Source organism: Trichosporon asahii, assembly GCF_000293215.1.
Source record: "Trichosporon asahii var. asahii CBS 2479 unplaced genomic scaffold scaffold00009, whole genome shotgun sequence".
Classification (NCBI taxonomy): domain Eukaryota; kingdom Fungi; phylum Basidiomycota; class Tremellomycetes; order Trichosporonales; family Trichosporonaceae; genus Trichosporon; species Trichosporon asahii.
The window spans coordinates 1440740-1462743 of record NW_014040915.1 but is presented as its reverse complement, the minus strand read 5'-3'; the positions used below and the strand labels follow the sequence as shown (position 1 = coordinate 1462743).

Sequence of the window (22004 nt, the reverse complement as noted above, 5' to 3'; positions counted from 1 at the left end):
CCACCGTTAACCGGTCACAGACCATCCACAACACTTTCCATCTCACTCCCTCCCTCCCTCCCTCTCCCCTTCCCACCTCACCACTTTTCCCCTTTGTCGACCTCACCGGAACGACTCTCGCCCCCCATTCCCCTCTCCCCCTTCGACCCCTTTCGACGTTTCCAGCCCGGGTGCTGTGCACTGTAAGCTTAGTTAGCATCACGCCCCACCACTTTCTTCCATCGCGCGCCAACACTTCACCTCTTCTCTCATCGCTTCCCACATCCCTCCCCTCTTCTGTGCGCACGCTTGCACATCAGTCACCTTCCTCCGACTATCACTCCTACCCTCCTACATTTCCCCCAGCGACTCGCTTCGGTGCGCATCTCCACCGGCAAAGTCCCGAGTTACCCTCTTCGACCAAGCCAATCAGCCATACGCACGGGGCTTCTCTCCTCCTCTCACCAGAGCAGAGCCTTCAGCCGAGTGTGTGTACCTGCACGCCCGCATCGACGGAACTGGCAACAGAAAGAGGAAGAGCTTGGCGCACGCCGCCTTTCCGCTGTCCTGCTGTCCCCGCTGCTCCGCTCATTGTCCTTGATCACGTTTGTCTCAAGCTCACGCGCCGCAGCTTCTTCGCTCTCTCTTCTTCACCTCTCGCTACTTCTTTCTTCCCCTTCCCGTTCGGACACGTCTCGCACTCGCTCCTGCATCGCCAGACTTTCGTCGTTGGATTCAGCCGAGCACAACTGTCCGCGCCTCAGCTTTCGAACCACGAACCCCGTCCGCTGCTGCCGATCCGATCGTCGAGCACCAACAGCTCCTGTGCGACTCGTCCAGCGGCCAAATACCTCAACGCCAGGAACGCCCGCGCACAGCTACTACAACTGGTCAGGTGTCCGAGCTCGACATTGACCTCCGAAGGCGGTCCAAGTGTCGCTAGAACGGCGAACAGTTCTCCCCTTTGTCACTCGCAGCCTTTCTCTCTGGATCGTGGTAGCGGAGCCCGTCGACCTGTTCGAATCGTCTCCACCAGAAGCAAAGAAGAGAGCACTACTGCGCATTTCAGCCTGAGGGTCGCGCGCGTCTGCCGGTCCCGTCTGTCAATCGGCTAGCGATTTCTCCAAAACGCGTGCGCAACGTCCACACCCGCCCCGTCCGCGCGCGCCCACGCCTCCCTTTCACCGCCCCCGTCCACTTGTCTCGCCGAGGCTGTTACCGATACGCTCTTCGCCAACCGCCAGTGAGCAGGAACACACGCATCGTCGACTCCCTCCGCCCTCTTGCAACATCCCCTCGACTGCATTCCCATCCACTCGCGACCACTCCGTTCCTGTGGATAACTGAAGAGGGCATACCCGGACCACTACCACCACCACAAAGCATTGCTTCACCCACTACCGACGAATCACCCCATCACCGCTCGACCCTATCACAAGTAACGGGCTACAGCAGGTCGTTCCTCGTTCGAGCCCCTCTAGACCGAGTGAGTATTCGCCCCGGAATCTGTAACTGTCACCCCGTTACCCCCCTTCTCTGCCCCAACTGGAACAACCGTTCCAGCTACCCGCACCTGGGCTTGAAACCCTGCTGGCTGGCTGGAATCGAATCACCTCCTCCATCGCACGCGCGACTGCTTTGCGGCGGCAACGCTGTTCCTTCGACAACTCCCACCCATTCTTTCCACCATCTCTTGTGCTGACCAGTTCCCTGCTTGAAGACGTCGCACATTCGTTCAATTCGCTCCTTTCCGCGTGCTATCCCCCAACACTTCCCTCTAGCAAAGCTTTCCATTTCAGCCCGTTCCCCCGCTGCGAGCATCCTACCCTCTTTCCTTTCTTTGTTCGTGTCCGTCCGTGCTTATCTCTTGAACCCTGTCTTGCAGTCCAGCTGACCCTCCTCAGCCTGCCGCCACAGCATGGCAGCTATGCTCATGCAGCCCCCCGCGCATCGTCCATCCATGGACCACGTCGGGTCGTTCGAGTCTTCACGGAGCGGTGCTCCCGCAGGCTACGAGCGCCATTCGCCCGCCCCAGGGCAATCGCGTCCCAACGCCTCGACCCCCAACCAGTCGACTCAGCAACCCGGTGTGGGCTTTGTCCAGCCTGCCATGGCGGGTGGATACTTTCCCAACAGCATGCCAGGCTTCCCCGTGCAAGGTGCATGGGGAGCGACCCCGTTACCCGCGTCCTCGTTCTACGCCCCGCCGTTCGCATTCCCGGCCGGGTTCCAGCAGCAGGGCTTCCAGCAGCCCCAGGACTTCTCCGCCTGGGCCCACGTGTACCAGCAGATGGTCGCGAACGGCCACATGGCGCCGCCCGGCGGACACAACATGCCGCGGCCCGCCCAGTTCCAAGACGCCGACGACTCTGACGCCCACCGACGACGGACCGTCTCGGGCACTTCCTCCAACGACCCACGAGTAACAAAGGGCCAGACCTCGACTGGCGCCGCCGGCACCGACCCCGTGTTCCACCCGTACAAGCGCGGGCCGAAGAGCCGAAGCGCCAGTGGCAACAGCCGTTCCGGATCCCAGTCTATCTCCCTTAGCGAGCTTCCCAAGCCCACCGCCCCGCCGCGAGGTCCTTCTCCCGGCGAGCACCGCCGATCCGGCAGTGTCGACTCGACGGCTCTTGTGAACGGTGAGCGCGAGGAAGAGTTAATGCCGCCGCCCAAGCTTCGCGCCAGCCGCGACGAGGGACGACCGGCATCGGTCAAGAGCGAGCGCAGCAACCGAAGCCAGGGCAGTGCAAACAGCGGTGCCTCGCAGAGCGGCCGTTCCGGAAAACAGGCGCAGGGTGCGTCCGAGCAGCGACCTCAACACGGTCGCACTGCTTCCTCCACCTCCCAGTCCAACAAGTCTACGCCCCTCACCACTGGAACAATCTCGTCACAGGCTAGCAACTCGCAACCTGCTGCCCAGGCCCGGAACTCGCCGCTGTCCCAGGCTCCTCAGACATCTGCGCCTATCCAGACGACTGAGAAGACGGAGAAGGCGGAGAAGAAGTCTGGCTTCAGAGGACGCTTTAAGAATGCGTCCGACAAGGACCAGAAGACTTCTGCCGCACCTGCTTCCAGAGCGCAGTCGCCCACGCCCGCCCGGTCACTTACTCCCGCTGCCACCGCCAAGGGTCAAGCCGGTCCCTCGTCTACCAAGCAGGACCTCGCGCCACCCAACGCTCCCTTTGTCAACGCTCAGGCCATGAGCAGTGACCTCAGCCTTGCCGAGACCGAAAGGACTGCCGCGACTAACGCATCCGTCAAGCCCAGGCGTGGCCTGTTCCGCAACCGCAACCGCTCCTCCGACAACATTTCGCTGTCGTCCACCGTCTCGTCTGCATCCATGATGATCCGCAAGATGGGCAGCCTCGGCAAGCTCGCGCGCCGCAATTCGCTCATGGGCATCTCCAAGATCTTCAAGGAGAAGCCAAAGGACGAGGACGGAGCCCTCCCGGAGAAGCAGGGCATCCTCAGCTTCAAGAAGAAGAGCGGCAAGAAGGCCGATCTCGCCCCCGTGTCGGTCAGCCGTACCACTGCTGAGCTCGACCGCGGATCCGAGGACGACGACCGCATCTTAGCTGGATTGTCGCCTGCCGCTCAGCTTGCTCGTCAGCACACTGCTCGCTCCAAGGCTGAGGCCGCGAAGAGGGAGGCTGCCAAGCGTGCCGAGACGATTCAGGAGCTCTCGGGCCCAACGGGCGAGCCCACCTGGGACCAGAACACGACGACGGCCCGTGGTCAGTTGACCGCCGTTACGAACGCGCAGGCGAACGGATCGAACGTTGTCCACGTCGTGCCTCGCTCGCCGACTGTTGTGCACGCTCTCGCGATCAACGGCGAGGAGGATGCAAGCGACATTTCAGACACGGACACGATCGACGACGTCACTGCTTCTCTCAACCGCAGCGGCATCCAGGACCCCGACGAGGAGGACTTCCAGCCGCTCTGGTGCAAGGCGCACATTGACAAGCACGCCAAGCCGAAGCGCGGTATCCTGAAGCAGATCCAGTCCAACGAGGAGCTCGAGGTGTCGAAGCGTCAGCGGACCGCGTCCTCGAGCGCTCTCGAAGCCACCGCGCCGGGTCCCATGTCTGACCTGCCTGCGCCCAACCCGGAGCGGATCGACGGTCTTGCTCACGCCAACCACGTCGCCAGCCCGGGCGAGATGGTTTACGACCCCCTATCGCCCACGTTCTCGCCGTTTGAGAACAATGGCCTTGACCTGGACCTCCGCCCGCCAGTCTACAAGAACCCGGCGCATAACACGTCTGCCCCGACGCTGTCGCCTGCTGGCCCCGCGGCGCCGACCCAGGCGCGTGCGATGACTGCGCCTACGCGCCGTCGCCTCGTCTGGGCGCCCGAGTGCGCCGTGTACAGCACGTACGACGCGATGACCTATGACCGGCGGTCTGAGCCTGCGACGTGCAACCGCCTCACGCCCGAGTTGGCCATGTCTATCAAACAGGAGCTCAACGCGTTCAAACTCGAGATGCCTGTCCACCCGTCCTCGAGGGTCTACACACACTACTTTGCATGATTTCCCCCCAGAATCCACTCGCAACTCGCACGACACTCCATGTCTCCTGTACACCCCCCAACAACCAACCCCAACCCCGCACCACAGCATTAGCCATACCAGGCTCACGTTTATCTTTACGAACACGGGCACAACGAGCTCAACAATAGCATCATCAGCAATTCCGGCACGCACTTCAATCATGCCATTGCGCGGCAATGGCCAAATTGTCCTGTTACCTGCATTTCCCACCACCCGGCTCCATCCACCCTCCCCCTACCTCTCGCTCGAGACGGTTGTGTACTATTTTTGTCCTCTCCCTGCTTTCCTATTCTCTGTCTCTCCGTCTCTCTGTCCCATAGAACACAGCTAGCTAGCCTCCCCCGAACGCTATCCCCGTCTCGTCGTTCGGCACCTAGCGTCTTCCAAGTCTTCGCTTTTGATCGTGGTCTTCTCCGTCTCGTCCCCGGCTCGCTTTACAACTATACTACAACTGTCATCATTTTTCTCCCTTTTTCTTTCGTCACACGCAAACTGAACGGCTGGACCTTGCGTTGAAACTTGAGAACCAAGAAATACTACCCCCCCTTTTTCGTGAAGAACAAAACATGCATCAGAATGTAGAATTGTCCGCGTCACGCACCGCCGACAGCGCCGACAGGCGCGGAGGCACCGACTCAAGTTCCAAAGCCGATGAGCAGCAGAGTGCAAGAAAGTCTGCGAGTTACAGCGACGGATATGTCGGGAAGACAGTATCGGAACCGACGTGTGAGGGTCCTTCTTCCTCGACGTGTCAGCATCCAAAATGCCAAGCAGGATAGGAAGCAGGACGAGGATGAGACACAAAAAGTCCCAAACGTATCCTCCGGCAACGACAAAGTGGGAACGAACCCAAATGTTGTGCCGGCGTGCAGAGCTCATCGAAACCTTAGTTCTGAGACCTGCCGACATGTACGCGACATGTACGAGGGGGACTGGAGGGTGGGAGCGTGGCAGCGCGGCAGTTATGGTCTTGGCAGTCTGGCAGTCTGAAAGATGGATAAGGGACAAGCGAGGGGATTGCCCCGGGGGGTGGTAGAATTGTTTGAACCCCGTGAACCCCGTGAGCCCCGTGAGCCCCGGGATCCCCGCTGGCTGCTGGCATGCTGGCATGCTGGCATGCTGGCATGCTGGCATGCTGGCATGCTGGAGTGTCATCGTCAGCCAAACACCAACACCAACCTCGACGCGTCTCAACTGCCTAGAGTACGCGTCAGACTCGGCGCGAGCGGACATGACCCCAGGACACGGAGATGAGAACTCCGAGCAGAGTTAATAGAAAAGGAGCGGTATGCAAACAGCCGTCGAGGAATGGGATCCAATCCGACTCGATGATACTAGAGTGGGCCGGTGTACGTCGGATGGTCCTGTGGCAGAAGAAAGGAGAGGGCTGAGGAGGTGGGACACGAGACGGCGAGATGTGATACGCCCCCGCATGCCCTGTTAGGACCTGCTGGCTGCCTCAGACGCGTCGCAGGAACGTCGCAAGCATGTCTGGAGAGACCGGAGAGAGCGGGCGCGGTATGAAACCGACCTTGACCAACCCGAACACTGTTCGGCTAGTGTGTTTCCGACTCTGGTATCGCTCTGGTGTTTGGTGGTTTTTGACAGTTTCGGATCGAGGAGCGCAGGTGCAAGTCTGCGGAGGAGACTTTCTGCCTCATACCTTGTGCAGAGCTGCAGGGAGGGAGGAAACCCGTTCCGAGCGCTCCGAGGCGGAGAGAAAGACGCTGCCACGACGCCGTGCTATGCAGCACGTACACACTCCGACGCGCTGTGCTAATGCTCTGTAAGCGCTGCAATACGTAGAATGAATACGGACCTGGCCTGTTTGCGACGTCGCCGTACGTGCAGTGCTCACAGCCTGCGACAGGCAGCCCCGTGCTGAATGCAGAAGCGGACCCTGCCAGGGCCCAAGAAATCCGGAGTACGACGACCATGCTGGGTCCTCGGCCACCATTCTCCTCCTTTCTGCAATGTGCCAGTCCTCGCCTTCTTCACCTCCTTGGCCGCTCCAACTCCGCTCCAGTCTGCGGTCCTACTGGACTTTGCAGGACGAGACTGCAGAGAAAGAGAAGAGGCTGACATGATGACAGAGTAGAGCGCCCAAATGTACCGGAACGAAGGGCAGCCTATCAACAACGGGGTGGTCAGTCACCTCGCAGGGAAGAGGCCGAAGCTTGCCATTCAGTACGCGCTTTCACTCCCGGCGCGTCCGGCACGCTTATGATTACACGAACATGCACGAACGCGCAGATACAGGATACACTGGGCTGTGCCTTGTTGTCTATTTCTCTGCGTAAGACCACCGTCAGACCAGCATGCCAGCAGCTGACCTGTTGGTGCCAGTATGGCTACAAAGCCCAAAGCCAGGAGAACACCGGGAGGACCGGCTGACTCTTGCTGGGCTGGGCTGAATAGACTTGAATTGTCACGTTGTCCCGGGTGGGTGCCGGTGTGCCACTCTCTACTCTCCTTTAGGCAGAGGACACGGACATCGTAGCATGCATGAGAGGTTGATCTGAGGGGGAGATGCCGGGTTTCGGCTGCTAGGACCTCTCCAGTGTCGGCCGGGTCGGCACATCTATCTAGCTAGCTTGTACCTTTGGAGTGAGCATGTGCTTGAGCAGCAAGCGATGGCAAGGTAGCCCAGGAGTTATGCGCAGTATGTGCTTGGACCGCTGGATGGAAAGGATGACTTGTGAGATGGTCTTGAGGAGGACTGGTGGATGGGGTGTTGAGAGTAAGGGCCCCGTTGTTAGGGCCAGGGAGTGGGTAGGGGTGGTGGCTATGGTGAGGAGGTTGAGAGGGGGAGCCTGGGCCATGGCCCACAGAGAGAGTGTGGACCCTGAGATGTGAGGATTGGGCTTTGGGCGATTGACTGGCTGACGCTGGAATCGAATCAGAGCGAGAGAGAGGTACGCACTTCTTTGTCTGTAGAGAGAGTGAGTGTGTGTGTGTGTGGTGGGTCCACGATACAAGAGACACACACTCCATACACGACACACGGCACACGCTACACTCATTCCGCCGTATCATCCATCTCCTTTGTCCGACCCCCTTCCTTCCTTCCTCACCATCCACCCTCCGACCTCCACGACTCTCTCAACTCTCCATCTCACCCTCCCTCTCCCTCAATCCTCTCCCTCCTCGCTCGGCTCACGCCCACGCCCATGCCTCCCTACCCTCGATCCCTTTGATTCGACCATTCCATTCGACAGGCTATTACCACTAGCGTCTCACCCACCCACAAGCTTAAACGCACAGTCCTCCTTCCTCCCTCTCCTCTCGGACCCTTGCGCTCGAGCACACTCCTCCTCCTCTTCCTGCTCTGCCCCCGTACCCCCCGACAACCTCTCTCATCGCATACCCCCGCGCCATCACGCCGGCCCTGCACTCGACTCTCTCTGCCACCCTGCAACGACACTGGCCGACCGCACGCCTGCTCACAAGCTACCCAGCTACCACCACGCCTACAGCACGTCTACTACGCCTTACAGCCAACTAGCCGGCCCACACCACGGCTTACGGCTCAGTTGACTTCCGTCGAAATCTGCTCGACCGCGAACTTGCATCGGTGCGCATCTGCTGCTGTCCAAGAGCCTTCGCGACAGCGCACACCTGAGCCACCGCAGCGACAGGTACATCACGCACAGCGCCAGCAGCTCGCCTGAACACGCCGTACACGTTGGACCGCCGACCCTAGCTGTAGCCCTTTCCTGCGCCTGCATCGCCTGTTCGCCGCACGCCCGCACGCCTTACGCGACGACCCGGCACACCAGCCCTTGACCCGACCTGCGAGATACCAAAAGAACGCCAAAAACGCGGGGGCCTCCAATCGACCCCGTACTTTCCTGGCACCGGACAGCGGACCAGCGGCTGGCTTGCCCAAGGCTTAGACCCTCTCTTCACTGTTCTCTTTTGTGGGTGGTGGGTTCCCTTCGAAAGACCCAACTAGCAGTTTGGACACCTGGCCAACTCTAATTCCAGCGCTAGTCCAACGTTGTCACATCGCCTGCGATAATCGCCCGCCAGTCACACACCGGCGCTCCCTCGACTCCATCGCACCGAAGTACCGGACAGCGTGACACATACTCTTTTCTTTACCACCGTCGGTACTGGCGACGACGATTCCAACCGCCCATATTCCTGCAAACCAAGGGATCGGATTCCAATCGGTCGTTCCAGAGGGACTCGGCATCAGGATCAGGGCGACCGCAAGCACGGGTCATCGTCACATTCGACTCGCTCGACGGCTCGCACACGTCCCAAACTTTAGCCTCTCCCCCTCCTCACTCGACCTCCCAAGTCGCTTTTCGCATATCGCACTTTCGCACCCACGACTTGACGTCCCCACCTGTCGCTCGCAACACGGACTCCTCCGACTGCTCAGCAACGCGTCGAGGTGCGCTAGCCCGTGCCAACACAAGAGTCGTCCGCTCGGCCTTGTTTGCCAGCGCTCGCGCCTCCTCAGGCGCGTCTGACCACCCTTCCAATCGCTTGGTTGGGGCCACGACATCTGTTACCTCTACCCCTTCTTCAATTCCCTCCCATCCACCTTCATCGCGCCGCCGTCTCCTTCAGTAACGCAAGCGTGTGAGCCATGTCTGCGGCCGTCATCTCGCCTCAGGCGGCGCTCGAGGCCCTCACCATCAACGATTCGGGGCCCTCAACATCCCTCAACAGCCCGACAAACGGCACCCACAGCCTCGGCGGAAGCTATGTCGACCACCCGAACGACGACCTCGGTCTGCCCGCCGATGCGCACGTCATCCGTGTCCCCGAGGGCGAGCAGTACCGGGTACGCGCGCTGTACGACTTTGAGGCGACCGACGAGTCGGCCCTCAGCTTCAACACGGGCGATGTGATCGAGGTCCTGACCATGCTTCCCAGTGGATGGTGGGACGGCATGCTGGGCAACAACCGGGGCTGGTTCCCGTCCAACTATGTCGAGGACGTGGACGAGACCGACCTCGAGTTTTACGCCGAGCAGCGAAACGGTGCGGCCAACGACGTTCTCCGACCGCATCACAGCCTCTCGAGCGCTGGCTGGGGTGGCGACGCCGACGGAGGCTGGGGCACCGACGGATCCTCTACATCACTAGACGACCTTGCCCTCGAGCTCATGGGCAACTCGGGCACCGTGTCCCGACCACCGCTATCGGCCAGCGTCGGAGCACCCAACGATAACGACCCCGCAAGGCGTCGCACAGACCTCGGCCGGCGCGACACCTCCGACTTTGCTCCGCGCCGCGGCGACGCAGACCCAGACGAGACGCTGCACCCACTAAGCGGTCGAGGGGGTGGCCACATCGATGCGTGGATTCCCTCTCTGACGCCAGACGGAAGGGTAGGTCATTGCTTCTGGGCTCGTAACAATGAGATTGAAAGAAATGTCCGTGCTGACTGGCTTTTCACAGGTGTACTACCACAACACACAGACTGGAGAAGACGCTTGGGAGATTCCAGAAGACGATGACGCGACGTTCGCTTCAACTGGATCAGACCCGAGCTCGAATCTCCCCAAACGACGAGAGAGCCGTCAGGCGCTTCAAAAGGCCCAGATCGATGGGACGGACGACAACCGCCGGTCTCCCTCTCGCCCGATCTCGATGGCGTCGTCGCATGCGTCGCGACCGCCGTCCAGCGCGCTCCTCATGGACGACCAGTTTGGCATCCCGCCGCGAGCAACGAGTCTGCCTCCCCCGTGGGTGGCGAGACTGACGGACGACGGGCGCGGGTGGTACTACTTCAACACTGTGACTGGCGAGCAGCGCCGCGAGCCCCCATCGGCAAGCACACGAGAGGCAGGATCGGAGCCGCTCCACCGCTCGAGCATCGGATCGACGCTTAACGCTCAGCAGGGCGCTCAGCAGCCGCGCCGCGGGACAGAGTGGGAGGAGCGGATCCGTCAATCACTCGCTCCCCTCGTTGTTCCCCCACCGCAGCCTACCATGGCGATCCTGATCGAGGCCGTGTCGGAGGCTCTGCGCGAGGTGTTCGACGCTGCGATCGCCGGCTCGTCGGCAGAGGAAGAGCTGCTGATGACGCGCGAGACGAATGTCGGCTTTGAGCTTGCCAGACGCCACGACCAGGCTTCTGTCGAGCAGGCTGCTTCGGCCCAAAAAGCGGTCATCAGCGCCGTCCGCGATCTCGTCGTGGCATGCGGCTACGTTGGCCCCTCATCCCCAGCAGTCTGGACAGGAGCCGCCGTTCGACGAGATGGTCCGACCAAAGTGGGCCAAGGACATGTCGCTCGTTGGCTCGCTCGGCTTGCTCGCGCTCACGACACACAACGCCATCACTGGCCCGAGGAGCGAGGAGCACGGATCCTCTGCCTGGACCGATGTCTTGCGTGCCGCGACCAAGCTTCGAGTCGTGGTGGAGGCATTCCCGGGCTTGGCGCATCCTGACACGCCCCCGCCCGAGCGCGACGCCCTCGAGGGTGGCCGGCTTGCAGCCTGGTTCGGCGTCGACAACCTGGGCGATTTCATGTCCGGGCGCTTCGGTTTCGGTCACATTGTGGACCCGCATCTGCGCCCGCTCGACCAGGCTGCTGTCGTCGAGGTGCAGAAGATCAAGGCCGAGGTCGAGGCTGCGCTCCGCGCGACTGCGACCGGCCAGGACGACAGCATCCTCGAGATTCTCCGTGCTGTGACGCACTACCGCGATGCCGTCGGCCACATTGACATTGCCGTCACGATCGACCTGGACGGTGACGCTTCCACGCCCAACGGCACGGACGCCGCGAATGCCGACGACCAGAAGGCGTACAACGAGCTCATCAGCAAGGCGCGCCAGACGCTGCGTGACCTCGACGCTGCTTCTCGCTCGCTCGACTCGGTCGCAGCCGATCTCTTCCTCCGAAGCGAAGGCAACGGCACGAGCCAGATCCGAGACACGATCAACTCAAACGTGGCGTCCATCCTGCGATCGCTCCAGGGTCTGCTTCTCATTTCGCAGCAGCAGGCGGCCAGTCTCGAGCACGGCGTCGTCCGCGGCGCCCTCGGCCACCGGTCCCCGACCAAGGTCGGTGCGATTCGCGCGGCTGCCGAGTCGGCTGCAAGCCCGATCAATGCGACCGTCAACCGCGTCTCGACCCCGCCCGACCGCAACCGCACGCAGTCAATCTCGTCCACTGCCTCGAGGCTGTCGCGGCAGTCTATGCCAGGCCACATCCGCGGCCCCTCCACCGCCGACACGCACCGCACGCGGCCGTCAGGATCCGAGCAGGAGCTGCTGGAGCAGGTGCAGCCGAGCCGCAATGCCGACGATAGCAAGCGGCGGTCGATCCTATCCACGATCGGGTCCAAGTCTGGCCACTCGCCGTCCGCGAGCCAGACGAGTCTGTCGACGTCGGCGCGCCGCGAGGCGTCGAGCTCGTCCACGTCGCTGCCGTACCCGCACCCCGAGCTGGATGCGACGAGCATCCGCAGCTCGAACCGCGCGAGTATCCTCAAGGCGGTCCCGAGCTTCCTCCGCAACCGGTCCGGCAGCGAGATCGAGCCCGAGGATGCGGCGCGCGCCAGCAAAAAGTCGAAGAAGCTGTCCAAGATTCTCGGCGAGGAAATCGGCATCCACCGCTCGTCGAGCAGCCAGTCGTCCTCGCGCGCCCCGCTGTCGCCGATAACGACGGCGCCGAGCATTCCGGCCCCGATGCCGCCGCCGGCCGCGGCGCGCGCAGGTCAGGCAGCGTGGTACCTCGAGACAGACTATCCGCCGGGAGAGATTGTGTTCGACGACCGAGGCAATGTCAAGGCGGGCACGATCCGTGCGCTCGTCGAGCGCCTCACGCCGCACACGGCGGCCGACACGGCCTACTTCCAGGCGTTCATGCTGACGTACCGATCGTTCGTCACGACCGACGAGCTCGTCGAGCACCTGATCCGGCGGTACCACGTCGAGCCGCCTGCGGACCTGAACGAGGAGCAGCTCAAGGAGTGGAGGTTGCGCAAGATGACGCCGATCCGGCTGCGTGTCGCCAACACGTTCAAGGCGTGGCTCGACAACCAGTTCATGGAGGACCGGGACGGACACGCGCTCGACGTCGTCGAGGAGTTTGCGCGCACGACGCTCGTCGCGAACGGCAGCGAGCTCATGTCCAAGCAGCTGCTTGCGCTCATTGAGCGAAGACGGCGCGGCGACTCGACGGCCCAGGCGCGCCGTGTCGTCATGGGCGCGGTTCTGCCTTCGCCGGCACCCATCTTCCCGCGTATCCTGGGCGGCAAGCCGCTGTTCGTGCTCGACATTCAGCCCCTCGAGTTAGCGCGTCAGTTAACGATCATGGAGGCCAACTCGTTCCAGCGCATCAAGACGGCCGAGTGCCTGAACAAGGCGTGGCAGTCGACGGACCAGGCGCCCAACATTCACCACGTCACGGACCTGCACAACCGCATATCGTGCTGGTGCGGGTCGCTGATCTTACAGCAGGGCGACCCCAAGAGCCGCGCCAACGTGCTCAAGTACTTTATCAAGGTCGCGACCGAGCTGCGTACGCTGAACAACTTTGCGTCCATGGCGTCCATCATTGCGGGTCTGAACCTGTCCCCGATTTCTCGACTGAAGCAGTCCTGGGCCCAGCTCAGCGAGAAGCTGCTCAAGGAGTGGGGCATGCTCGAGAAGCTCTTCGACAGTACGAAGAACTTTGCCCGCTACAAGGAGCTGCTCAAGATGATCAACCCGCCATGCGTGCCGTTCTTTGCGTTCTACCAGACCTCGCTCGTCTTCATCGAGGACGGCAACAAGGACAATGTGCCGCTGCCCTCGTCGCAGCCCATGTCCCCGACCAGCTCTGGAGGGCACTCGATGCGCGACAGCACGACCTTCAGTGTCCTCAGTGGCGCGACGCCCACGAGCCCCGCAGCGAACAGGGACGGAAGGGACGGAAGGGACGGCGAGCCGCGGCCGATGCTGATCAACTTCTTCAAGCGCCAGCTCACGGCGGATATCCTGAGAGATATCCAGCAGTACCAGAGCCAGCCGTACAACCTCGCTGTGTGCAAGCCCGTGCAGCAGTACATTGAGCAGGGGCTTGCCGAGGTCGAGATCAGCATTGACGTGCTGTACGAGCTGTCGCTCAAGGTGGAGGCGAAGCAGCAGGCCTAAGCGTAGTGGGGCCGACGCAGTCGGCCGAACGCCCCTGTCTCTTCAATCGCCCGCGCCCAGGACCAAGTCGCCATCGTCGACCCCGCCCCGCCCATCGCATCGCTGGGCAACGCACCGTTCTCTGGCCCGCCGAGCAGTCCGCCTCGCCCGCCCAGCGCCTCAGCGCGCAAGCTCGGCTCGCGCCTCGAGTCCTCACTCGGCGCCAAGTTCTCACCTTTGGGATCTATCATTTCTTTTTCTCTCTTCTCTCTCTCTCTCTCTTCTCTCTCGGCCCCGTCACCCATCATCTATATGTACATTCTAGGGATTAATGAAGTACGAAACTTATGCATAAACCAGTGCAAGTCTTGCATGCAAGCGAAGCAGGGAAGCAGCGGGCATGAACAGTGACGTCGACGAGGTTCAGTGGCGAAGGGGGATTGCCCTTTTGCGGAGCGTCATGATCTCAGCGGCTCTGCCTTAGGACTCTGCTCTGCCCACACTAAACTCTGTCCCTGTTCTTCTCGTCTCTTTCTCACCCCGCTCCAAGCCCCCACGATGATGATGACGATCGAGGTGCAGGTATCCCCAGCCCACATCAACACAGTTTTACAGAATGCATACAGCTAATACGTCGACATCCCTTTTACTCTTCTACTTCTTGTAAAACTGGCGCGAGAAGGAAAAGTACAGCCTGAGCACGCCAGAGCCAAACGTGCTCACAAACCCTTTGCGGTGGGAGTACTCCCACGGCCTCTTCACGATGCGGAACGCAATGTCCTCATACGGCGGGCCAGCCTTGAAGATGATGATTTGCGTATCGTTATCGCCCGGGATCTTCTGCACGACATACGTCGGCGTCACGCTCTTGTCAATCAGGTCGGGGTAGAAGATATTGAACTTGTACCCCTGCACAATCTTGGGCGGGGGGTTGTCAAAGTCGTAGTGGCTCTGGTTGTACTGCGTCCACTCGTAGCCCGTGTGAACGCGGTTGAAGTACCGCGGCTTCCGGGGGCGGAACCGGTCGCTCCAGTCGTACTCGGCCTCTTGCAGGCCGGAGGCCAGGTCGCCCTCCTCCATGTCGTGCTCGGATTCTGAGTCGCCCCAGTCCTTGGGCTCGGCACGGATCGCCGCCTTCCAGTGCGCTTCCGTCTCGGCGTCGATGTCGTAGTGCCCCGCAGGCGGGCCCGTGTCCTCGGCCACCTGACCCACGGGCTCCGCACGCGCCACCTTGGGCATGTATGCCTTGTTCGAGATCGTGTGTCGCGCCTCGTACAGCGAGCGCAGCATGTCGGCCTCGTCGACGATGGGGAGGTGGCATAGGTCGGCGTCGCGCACGACTGCGTCCAGGTCCATAGGCACCGGGGACATGTCGCGCTCGTACGGCTCGACGTAGTCCTCCTCGTCGGCTTCGTACGCCTCCTCCACGTCCTCGCCTTCCTCGCCATCGGCCAAGTCAGCCTGGGCACGTGCAGCGTCCTCGCGCTGGCGCTTCTTGAACAGCTCGAGACGGTTGCGCAGTACAATCTCGTGGATGCCCGCGAGACGGTTCTGTGCACGGGCTATGGCGATCTTGTCCAGCACCAGCGCCCAGAACTCCGAGTCGACGGCGCCCCCGCCAGAGAGCAGGTCGCGCGTACGCTGCTCCAGCGCGTCGAGCTTCGAGATCGAGAGGCCCGTCACAATCTGGCTCGCGCTCGCGTCGACTTCGGCGTTGTACTGCGCTCCGCCCACCGCGCGGTCAGGGTCCCGGAGCAGAGCAAGGTGGTGCTGGCACACAACCTGCATCGCCTCCCAAAACTGGATGTTGACGGGGTTCTTCTCCAGCGACAAGTACATCTTGATGTCCTGCTCGAGCTCGACCGTGTCGTCCAAATCGAGATTCTGACGTCAGCTTACCTCCGGAGCCCTAGCTTACCTCGAAAATGAGCCATGGCTCGTCCATCTCGAACTCGAGACCGGCGTCTGCCCATCCCCATCCGTCTTCCTCGTCTTCTCGGGCTGAGGCACCCGCGAGTGCACCGATCGCAGCTGTCTGCTTTCCGAGGCACTTCGCGTCCGCGAACCGGAGGTTGATAGCGAGGAAGTCGATCGCCTTGGCACGGCGTTCACGCAGCCTGATCCCAGCCCTGCGCCGGCTCTGCTCGAGCTGGAAGTCGTCCTCCTTGTCGATCCACTCCATCATTTGGGCATCCTCGGCAAGGCGTCGCTTGCGCGTCTCCTCTTCTTCGCGCAGCTTCATCTCCGTCTCGCGGTCGGCACGCTTCTTGTTCAGCTTCTCCAGCTCCTGCTTCGCCTCTAGCTTGCGCTGCTCCTCGCGCCGCGCAATGTCCCCAGCAGTCAGACCGGCTTTCTTGTCCTTCTCGATCTTCTTGTGCCAGGTAAACTTCTCGGTCAGGTTCGGGTCCTGGAACGGGTTGCTATTCGAGGAGTACATCGTCAACTCGGTGAGCTTGCGTGCATGCTCGGCGTCGGCCTCACGGCGAGAGGCAGCCTTCGCGGCACGCTTCGCTTCCTTCCGCTTTCGCCGCTCGATCGTGGATGGACTTCGGGAGCTGCTTGTCAGCTACACGGAGGGGTAGTCATAGCTGAGAAACTCACTCTCTTCGCCTGTCTCGGTCACGTTCACGGTCTCTCCGCCTCTCTCTGTCTCTGCTTGTCGACCGGTCTCGATCCCTGTCGCGGTCGCGGCGCCGATCTCGATCCCGATCACGCGTGCGCTCTCTCTCGCGGCTCGACGATCGGCTCCTGTCACGTCTCCGTTCCCGGCGCTCATCGTCTCGCTTCCTGTCACTTCGTCGTCGATCCCTGTCACGGTCGTAGTCTCTGTCGCGATCCCGATCGCGGCGCCTGTCGTCTCGATCCCTATCTCTTCGGCGGCGCTCGCGGTCCGAGTCGTAGCGCTGATCGCTGCGCTTGTCGTCGCGCTTCGAGCTCCCTGATGGGCCAGCGGGTACGTCAACGTCGTCGTACCTCACCTTCTCCCTGTTGTCTCGCTCAGGAGACGAGGGCCGGGACATGTTGGGTATGGTGGTGATTGCGGAGGTCTCGAAATCCGGTCGTCATTTACGTCAGTCCTGTGTTCCTCTGGTGGCAACGAATCCATTTCGGGACCAAATTGTTTACACCAGAGGTGGAGGTTGGTCTTCCGTGGTCAACCGTTCACAATATCCACAAGCCCGCGATGGGCAGGGGCAACAACAAGCGCGCATGGCAGGGAGGCGACAAACGAAGATACCATGACGCTGGGGATCAGGAGAAGAACGCAGGCCCGCCGCCAGAAGCTTTCACGAGAGCGTACGAGGCGCAGCTCACCGATGGCGACGACATGGCTAGCGAACTCATCCGCTGGGCTGGCGATGGACCAGAACTGTGGCTTGATCGGTGAGTATCTCCATGCAGCTGCCCAAGGATCGCGTACTGTAGCTGACATCAGCCATGACATTCTTCACATGCTCCCCCAGCTCGACGTGTCTCCTCCGTCACCAACGCGGTCGAACGTGTCTTCCTCGTGGTCTCTCCCGGATGACGCCGAGTCTCTGTTTGACATCTCAGGTGACGAGGCGGAGGAGGAGTACAAGCGCAAGAAACGACAAACCTGGGTTAATGATCTTCGGGAGGCGCGTCTTCGAGAGCGAGAGAGGGAGGACGAGGAGGAGGAGCAGAAGCGGGTAGAGGCGACGAGGCGGGACGAATCAGTGAGTTGAGCGAGCACCTGCAGTTAACTGACCTCAGCCGCCCCCCGACATCCGCAAAATGATGGAGCACACAGCCAAGTCGCTCGCTGGGTCCGCCAACCCGGCCCAGCTCGAAGCTCGCATCACGGCGCGACATGGCAATACGGACCCGAGGTTCGCCTTCCTCCGCCCTGGCGGACCGTTCTCGAGCGTGTGGGAGAAGATCCGCGCCAGAACACTCGGGCTTAATGTTACATCTGCTATTGCTACAGAGAATCCGAAGGGGAAGCCGAAGGTTGGTGGTGGGCTTCTGGCGGGGTACGGCAGCGACTCGGAATCGGACTCAGACTCAGGCCCGCCTCCGCCGCCGCCGGATGAGCCGCCGCCACCACCGCCGGGTAGCCCGCCTCCCCCTCCCCCGGGGAGTCCACCACCACCACCACGGTAGGAGTTATGTACAGATTACTTGGGCATGTATGAGTAGGCTTATCGCTGCGTGCTGGCACCGAAGTTGGTAGTTCCCGTGCCGGGGACAGCGGCTTCGTATGATTCGTTCTGGGCGTCAGTTTCCCGAACCCGTAAGGCCAACTCACAGCCTTGTCGTTCACGATGCCGAGAAAAGAGGACCAAAGCTCGGCGACAGTGTTGAACTCCTTGCCTACGCCGTCGACTTCCTCAAGCTTGCGGTTCAGAGCGTTCGTGTGCGAGAGCACGTCCTCGAAGGCCTGATGTCAGCTCTTGCAAGAACGCGGCAGCTGCGAAGTACATACCGAGTTGATCTCGCCAATGAGACGCTGCTTCTCCATCTCGAAGAACGACTCGGCGGGGTCCTGCTTGTTCATGTTGGTTGTCTGGGCGTAGTTGGTCACGTTCCTCGATTGTTGTTGTTGTTGCCTGGCACACCTGGTCTGGCCAAGCCAAGGGTTCAGTGCGTAATCTTAACAGGGTGGAGTGGATAAGGATTCACGCGCCGGACACGGTGACGTTGGGCCGCGTCCTGATGCCTTCCCGATGACTGTGTCCGGACCGAAAGTTGAGACACGCTCGCTGCTCGTTGACTGATACTTCTGGTCCGGACACCTTCATCTGTTGCTTCTTCCCCATCAGACCGATACGGCACCATGGGCTCCGACACTATCCACCTCGCCAGCACGGCTGCGACGCACCCCACCTTCCACCTCTTCGGCCATGAGATCGGTAAGTGCGCATTGTCCTGACGCGCTTGGCGCACCTTGGCTGCTGCTGATGGACTACTGATGGTTGCTGGATGCACACAACCATCCAGCGACACACAGCTGTTGTTCACTCAGAAGAGCTGACACACAGTCATCGACGTCCCCCTGCCGACGTTCATCCTCGCTCTCGTTGGTGCCGCGGTCCTCGGTCGCTTCGCCTGGTCGTGGATCCGCTTCATCGCCGAGCTCACCGTTGTCCCGGGCATGAGCGTGAGTAACCACTACAGCTGTTTCTCCCGGTGCAGAGCTGACTCCCAGCTTTCCAAGTTCAAGTCTCGCTCGACCAAGACCTACGCCCTTGTGACTGGCTGCACCTCCGGCATCGGCCTCGAGTTCGCGCGCCAGCTCGCCGCCAAGGGCTACGGTCTCATCCTCGTCGGCCGTCGCCAGGGTGCCCTCGACGAGCTTGCCGCCGAGCTCCAAGCCAAGTACAAGGTTCCCTCGAAGACCGTCATTGCCGACGCGGCGGACGCTGCCGGTCTTCACGCTGCCGTTGCCCGTGTCGCTGCTGTCGCGTCTGAGGTCGACCTCGGTGTTCTCGTCAACAACGTTGGCGCGTCGCACGAGATGCCCGTCGCGTTCGCCGAGACTGCCCCCTCGGAGATTGACCAGATTATCCAGACCAACGTCTCGTGGACGCTCCAGCTCACTCGCGCCCTTCTCCCCGGCATGATCCAGCGCTCCGCTAAGGGCGGACCGAAGTCGCTCGTGCTCAACCTCGGCTCCATGTCGGGCCGTATCCCCTCGTCGCTCCTCGCCACTTACTCGGGCACCAAGGCCGGCCTGCAGACGTGGAACACGGCGCTCGCGACCGAGGTCGAGCCCAAGGGCGTCATTGTGCGCATGATCCTCCCCGCCTTCGTCGTCAGCAACATGTCCAAGATCCGCCGCGCCTCGCTCACCGTCCCCACCGCCCGCGACTATGTCAAGTCGACCCTCAGCTCGATCGGCCTCGCCCGCGGAGCCCAGGGACGCCCCTACACCTCGACGCCGTACCCCTCGCACGCTGTTCTCGACTATGTCGTCTCCCTCTTTGGTTACTTCACTGAGAACATTGGCGTCAAGGTCATTGACGGCATGCACAAGAGCATCCGCGCCCGCGCCCTCAGGAAGAAGCAGCGCGAGGCTGGCAAGAAGCAGGAGTAAGCGGCGCCCAGTGACCGGGGGCGGTTGGCCCGGATGCTATGAGTTTGCCTGCAATTGCTGCTGTCAAGCTCTTGCGACAGCAGGACCAACCCGCAGACTCCTTCAGACCGAAGGGCTCACTGCCCGTCGGCCTCCTAAAACTCGACTACCCTACATAGACCCCTTATCCCTCTCCTTAATCAAAACGTAGCCGATGGAAATCCATGTAGATGCATACAGTGAATGGTTGATGTCGTCCTCTGATCCTGAGTGTTGAGCTGCTTCAGATCTTCTCCCCATGCCTATCCACCTTCGGTCCTGCTTCTGCTCATCGAGCGCCTTTCCTTCCTCCCCACCTCTCATCCTGAGACTGCGTCCGTCTCGGCGTTGTACACGGCGAGGAGCGGAATAGACACTGTTCCTAGTGTCCGCGCTGGCCATGACATTGTTTGCGTCCCCGCGGGGCGCGAGCTATGCTTAGGCACTCGGCGGCTCTGGCGTATCCGTCGGCTGTCCCTTCTCCCTCCTCCGGAGCAGGCCCATGATGAGACTCATGCCCTCGCGTGCGCGATCCGTGTTGCCCGGGAGCTTGTTTGCCCCGTAGCTCTCGATCTTGTCGCGGATCAACTTGCCCCAGCTACCGCCGAACTGCGAGCGAACTTCGGCTGTGGTGTGGTGAAGTGTGGTTCTGCATGTTAGCTTTCCACCGAAACCTTCCAGCTATGCACGAAGACCTGGTTCGCCAGCGTCAGGAAGGACAGAGGAAGACAAAGCGACCCGCCTCCCTCGACGCTCTATCCTTTCCTCCATCACTTGTTGAGGTGGGGAAGCGAGGCTCCAGTTAGGGACGAATGGGAAAAAGCCGTACTGTGACTCACCCTTCTCGGCCACTACACAGCTCCGCGCCCTCGACGACGTGCATAAACTTCTTGTGGCTCAGATTCCCTTGCGTGCTCTTCAGCCTCGGCTGGGAGAGGTAGCTCTCCTCGTCCTCCTCCTTCATCTTGCCCTTGCTCTTCTCTCTCCGCCGCCTCGCCTCCTCCCTCTTCGCAGCGACCTCCTCGGGCGTTCCGTCGAAACCCCATCCTGGAGGGTCGACCACAGACTCCTCGAGCACCCAGGCGTCGAGACCCCTTCCTCCAGAGCCGGAGGGAAGGGGAAGCCACTTGCTCGCCCATGCTGGGACGAGACCGCGCTTCAGGATCAGGCGAAGGGTGCGGATCTGTCCCGTGTGCGGGTCAATTGTGCGCGAGAGGACGTCGACACAGAGCACATGTCGCGCGAAGGGGTTTGGATACCGGAGGAAGAACGCCAGGAGCGGTGTTGGCGGGTACTCGTCGCTGTAGTGTTAGCTCGACAACGCTCGGTCAGCTTCATGTCCTGCAGGCCACTGCATCGCTGCCTACGTCTAATGCTCGTTGAGGCTCGCGATGGAGTATGCGTGACGGTGCGTCTTGCTGGCACAAACATCACACGAGGAAGGTCTCGTGACCTGTCCTCTAGACGACACGGGAAAACCGCGAGGCCGAGAAGCAAGCAGACGGCGCAGAAGCATGTCGGCCGCAAGCTTAAGTGTACTCACTAGGTATGCGTCTTCTTGTAGAAGTGGACCATCTTGACAGATGTTGTACGGAGGGAAGTGACGTGTGGGAGTCAAGTGATCGGTTGACCTCGCGGAGAAGGGCGGCAACTGCTCGCGTCGGCCACCTGGAAATAAAGTCTCCATCCGCCCAGCCGCGAGCCTCCGCATGCTCACCAGTTACACCAGTGGTGCTCCGAATGCCATGTCCAGGCACCGCGACCAGCCGCCGTTTGCTTCCGCAACACCCATTATCCGTCAGCCAACGGACAGCCACTTCTACGTCATACATCCACACTACAGCGTCGGTGCATGCACACCACCTGTTTGCTAGACTTTCTACGGGTTTGCTACATATGTCATCGCGCTTAGTCCCACTCGTCGTCGCTCGACTCCTCGTCGTCGCTGTCGCCCAAGTCGCCCTTGCGGCGGGCGAGCGCGGCCGCGAGAGACGAGGCAAGGTCGCCGGCTGGATGTCAGTTACACGTCGGACCCAATCTAACTTACGATTGTCGTCGGCCGCGGCAGCCGCAACAGCAGCACCACCTGCGGCACCGGCAGCAGCTCCGGCCGCTCCGCCTGCGAGAGGGCTGACACGCTTTTCGGAGTCGTCCACCTTGCGCAGCTTGTGCACGCCCTGTCCTTGAATCGAGGCGAGGAGCGCCGCACGACCACCTGCAGCCGCTGGAGAAGCGCCAGCAGGGGGCGCGGGAGGGGCAGGGGGCGGGCCCGAGCTCGGAGGCGGGGGCGGAGGCGGAGGAGCACCGTGG

The 22004-nt window shown here is 61.5% G+C and overlaps 6 protein-coding genes across 6 annotated transcripts; 4 read left to right on the top strand and 2 right to left on the bottom strand.

Annotated features, from left to right (window-relative positions):
• Positions 1-1897: 1897 nt before the first annotated feature.
• Positions 1898-4516, top strand: A1Q1_07311 (uncharacterized protein; the record flags this gene model as incomplete). Its single annotated transcript, XM_014327547.1, has 1 exon — positions 1898-4516. One exon carries the CDS (start codon positions 1898-1900, stop codon positions 4514-4516), a length of 2619 nt encoding a protein of 872 aa, XP_014183022.1.
• Positions 4517-9137: 4621 nt separating this feature from the next.
• A1Q1_07310 (cell division control protein 25) lies at positions 9138-13639 on the top strand (the record flags this gene model as incomplete). The annotated part of the gene is made up of 3 exons (XM_014327546.1): positions 9138-9884; positions 9955-10677; positions 10727-13639. 3 exons carry the CDS (start codon positions 9138-9140, stop codon positions 13637-13639), a joined length of 4383 nt encoding a protein of 1460 aa, XP_014183021.1.
• A 633-nt stretch (positions 13640-14272) lies between these two features.
• On the bottom strand, positions 14273-16638 carry A1Q1_07309 (uncharacterized protein; the record flags this gene model as incomplete). Its single annotated transcript, XM_014327545.1, has 3 exons — positions 14273-15475; positions 15537-16164; positions 16220-16638. The coding sequence occupies 3 exons, from the start codon at positions 16636-16638 to the stop codon at positions 14273-14275; spliced, it is 2250 nt and encodes a 749-aa protein (XP_014183020.1).
• A 164-nt stretch (positions 16639-16802) lies between these two features.
• A1Q1_07308 (uncharacterized protein) lies at positions 16803-17743 on the top strand (the record flags this gene model as incomplete). Its single annotated transcript, XM_014327544.1, has 3 exons — positions 16803-17002; positions 17055-17316; positions 17354-17743. 3 exons carry the CDS (start codon positions 16803-16805, stop codon positions 17741-17743), a joined length of 852 nt encoding a protein of 283 aa, XP_014183019.1.
• Positions 17744-17781: 38 nt separating this feature from the next.
• A1Q1_07307 (uncharacterized protein) lies at positions 17782-18137 on the bottom strand (the record flags this gene model as incomplete). The annotated part of the gene is made up of 3 exons (XM_014327543.1): positions 17782-17850; positions 17889-18011; positions 18066-18137. 3 exons carry the CDS (start codon positions 18135-18137, stop codon positions 17782-17784), a joined length of 264 nt encoding a protein of 87 aa, XP_014183018.1.
• Positions 18138-18416: 279 nt separating this feature from the next.
• On the top strand, positions 18417-20354 carry A1Q1_07306 (ketoreductase; the record flags this gene model as incomplete). The annotated part of the gene is made up of 4 exons (XM_014327542.1): positions 18417-18492; positions 18622-18740; positions 18798-19672; positions 19943-20354. The coding sequence occupies 4 exons, from the start codon at positions 18417-18419 to the stop codon at positions 20352-20354; spliced, it is 1482 nt and encodes a 493-aa protein (XP_014183017.1).
• Between the last annotated feature and the right edge of the window lie 1650 nt (positions 20355-22004).